This window comes from Galeopterus variegatus, unplaced genomic scaffold (genome assembly GCF_000696425.1).
Source record: "Galeopterus variegatus unplaced genomic scaffold, G_variegatus-3.0.2 Scaffold2550, whole genome shotgun sequence".
Classification (NCBI taxonomy): domain Eukaryota; kingdom Metazoa; phylum Chordata; class Mammalia; order Dermoptera; family Cynocephalidae; genus Galeopterus; species Galeopterus variegatus.
This window is the reverse complement of record NW_007728661.1, coordinates 233,336-235,301: the sequence shown is the minus strand read 5'-3', so window position 1 is coordinate 235,301 and position 1,966 is coordinate 233,336. Positions and strand designations below refer to the sequence as shown.

The window sequence follows — 1,966 nt, the reverse complement described above, 5'->3', positions numbered from 1 at the left end:
AAAAAAAAAAAAAAAAAGAAGACAGGAGCCAACGGCTCAGCTTTCTAAGAAATTATACATCAACAGGAAGGAAAGGAATATGCTTTTCAGGTGATTTTATCCTACACTGCATATTTCTCTTCTCCTACAGCCCGAAAACTTGCTGTACCTCACCCCTGAAGAGAATTCCAAGATCATGATCACAGACTTTGGTCTGTCCAAGATGGAACAGAGTGGCATCATGTCCACTGCCTGTGGAACCCCAGGCTATGTGGGTGAGTCTGGGAGCAGAAGGGAGGTCGACCAGTTGGCTACATTCAACCATGTGGATATCACTCACAAAGGAGTTCAGTGTCATGGACTATCCAGGTAGAGCATTCACTGATGAGGTTTAGGGCCAGCCAATCCATCTACCACTGGAAATACCCGCTACAGCTCCCAAATTCTATATCTTTAAAGACAGGCTACCTCTGAGCCCTGCCCATGGCCTTCCTGTACTTTGGCTCTCAGTCCTGCAGACAGACTTCCAGGTTTTATCTTTTTAGCTAGACCAGAGTCAGTAAGATCTGTGATGAGTAGAGACCTAGAGATCAGTAGAGAGCTGAGGGGTTGAAAACTAGCCCTTCTCCTTTCACCCCCCTTGGAGAAGACCTCAACTTCCCCTCCCCCAATTGCTGGGAGCCCGGAAGCACAGGATGTTGAGTTTGGGCCTGAGGAACCCAAATATAGGCCCTTAAATGTACACCCAAGGAAGCACGCTAGGGCACTGGCAGAGGTGGGGCCTCCTGCCTGAATAGCCCTGTAGGGCCCCCAAAAAGGTGAAATCAGGCAGGGTACCTGGTGAGAATATTCCTGGGACCCGTGGGGGAGAAAGAGGGAACTCAAACACTGACTCCTGCCCCTTTCCTCCCAGCCAGTCGTCAGCCGTGTCGGGTTGGCAGTGGGAAGCAGAGCCTGACTCAGGAAGGGCGGTCACTCCCCACCAGGTGTCAAGTCCCACTGGGTACAAAGCTCTGGTATCTGGGATAAATACAGAGGGCAGCTCCCTACTGCCCCAGGGCTCCCAATCAGAGACAGACGTGGCTCATGCGCTCATGGAACTCTCAGTATGAAGCTGCCCAGAGTCTGATGGGAGAGTTACTGCCTGTCCTCTGGGAGCTCCTAACCTAATGGCGGAGGCTCAGCCTCTGACCTCTGGGAGCTCACATGCTAGTGGGAGGGACACAGCTTCTACTCTGAAGATCTCCCAGTCTGAAGAGAGAGACACAGCCCTTGCCCTGGGGATCCCGTATCTGAGAAAGAGACCCAGGCCCTGCCTCCAGAGAGAGCTCAGTCTGGTGGGGGAGATGTGGCCCTGGAGATCCCCAGTCTGATGGGGAAGTCATAGACTCTATCATGGGGAATGCCCAGTCTGATGGAGAAGTCAGAGTCTCATTTTGTAGGATGGTTTAGTCTTCCCAAGGGAGACACACCCGCTGCCCTTGGGGAGTTTTCATTCTCATAGAAACACCACTGGTCTTGCCCAGTCCTCTTCTCTAAGCCTCTTCCTGACCTTCAGGCCCCACCGCAGAGCCCTCTCCTCTTGCCCCCAGCCCTGACTCTGCATTTGGTTTGGCAGCTCCGGAAGTGCTGGCCCAGAAACCCTACAGCAAGGCTGTGGACTGCTGGTCTATTGGCGTCATCACCTACATATTGTGAGTAGAGGCTGGCATGGGCTTGGTTCCTGAGAAATCTCAGAGCCTGCTCACTCTTTCTTCTCCCCTGTCCATCTCAGCTCCTCCTCCAAAGCATGTGCATGTGTACACGTGCAAACACAGACACAGACACAGACACACAGACACACAGACACACACACACACTTATGCACGCAGCTCCAAAGTTTCCTCTGTCCTGACCTCCACCAAGTTATAAAAACAGGGCTCAGCATGACCCTCTGCTCAGCCACCTGGCACTCCTGCTCCTGCACCACACCCCTGTTACTGCATGT

General features: G+C 52.7%; 1 protein-coding gene across 1 annotated transcript in view; it reads left to right on the top strand.

Moving 5' to 3' along the window:
* The window catches only part of CAMK1G (calcium/calmodulin-dependent protein kinase IG), a 35,035-nt gene that overhangs the window by 25,581 nt on the left and 7,488 nt on the right, over positions 1-1,966 (top strand). Inside the window, exons 6-7 of the mRNA XM_008582259.1 lie at positions 131-254; positions 1,598-1,673. Of these exons, the coding sequence (XP_008580481.1) occupies positions 131-254; positions 1,598-1,673 (200 nt within the window). The remainder of the gene's footprint in view (positions 1-130; positions 255-1,597; positions 1,674-1,966) is intronic.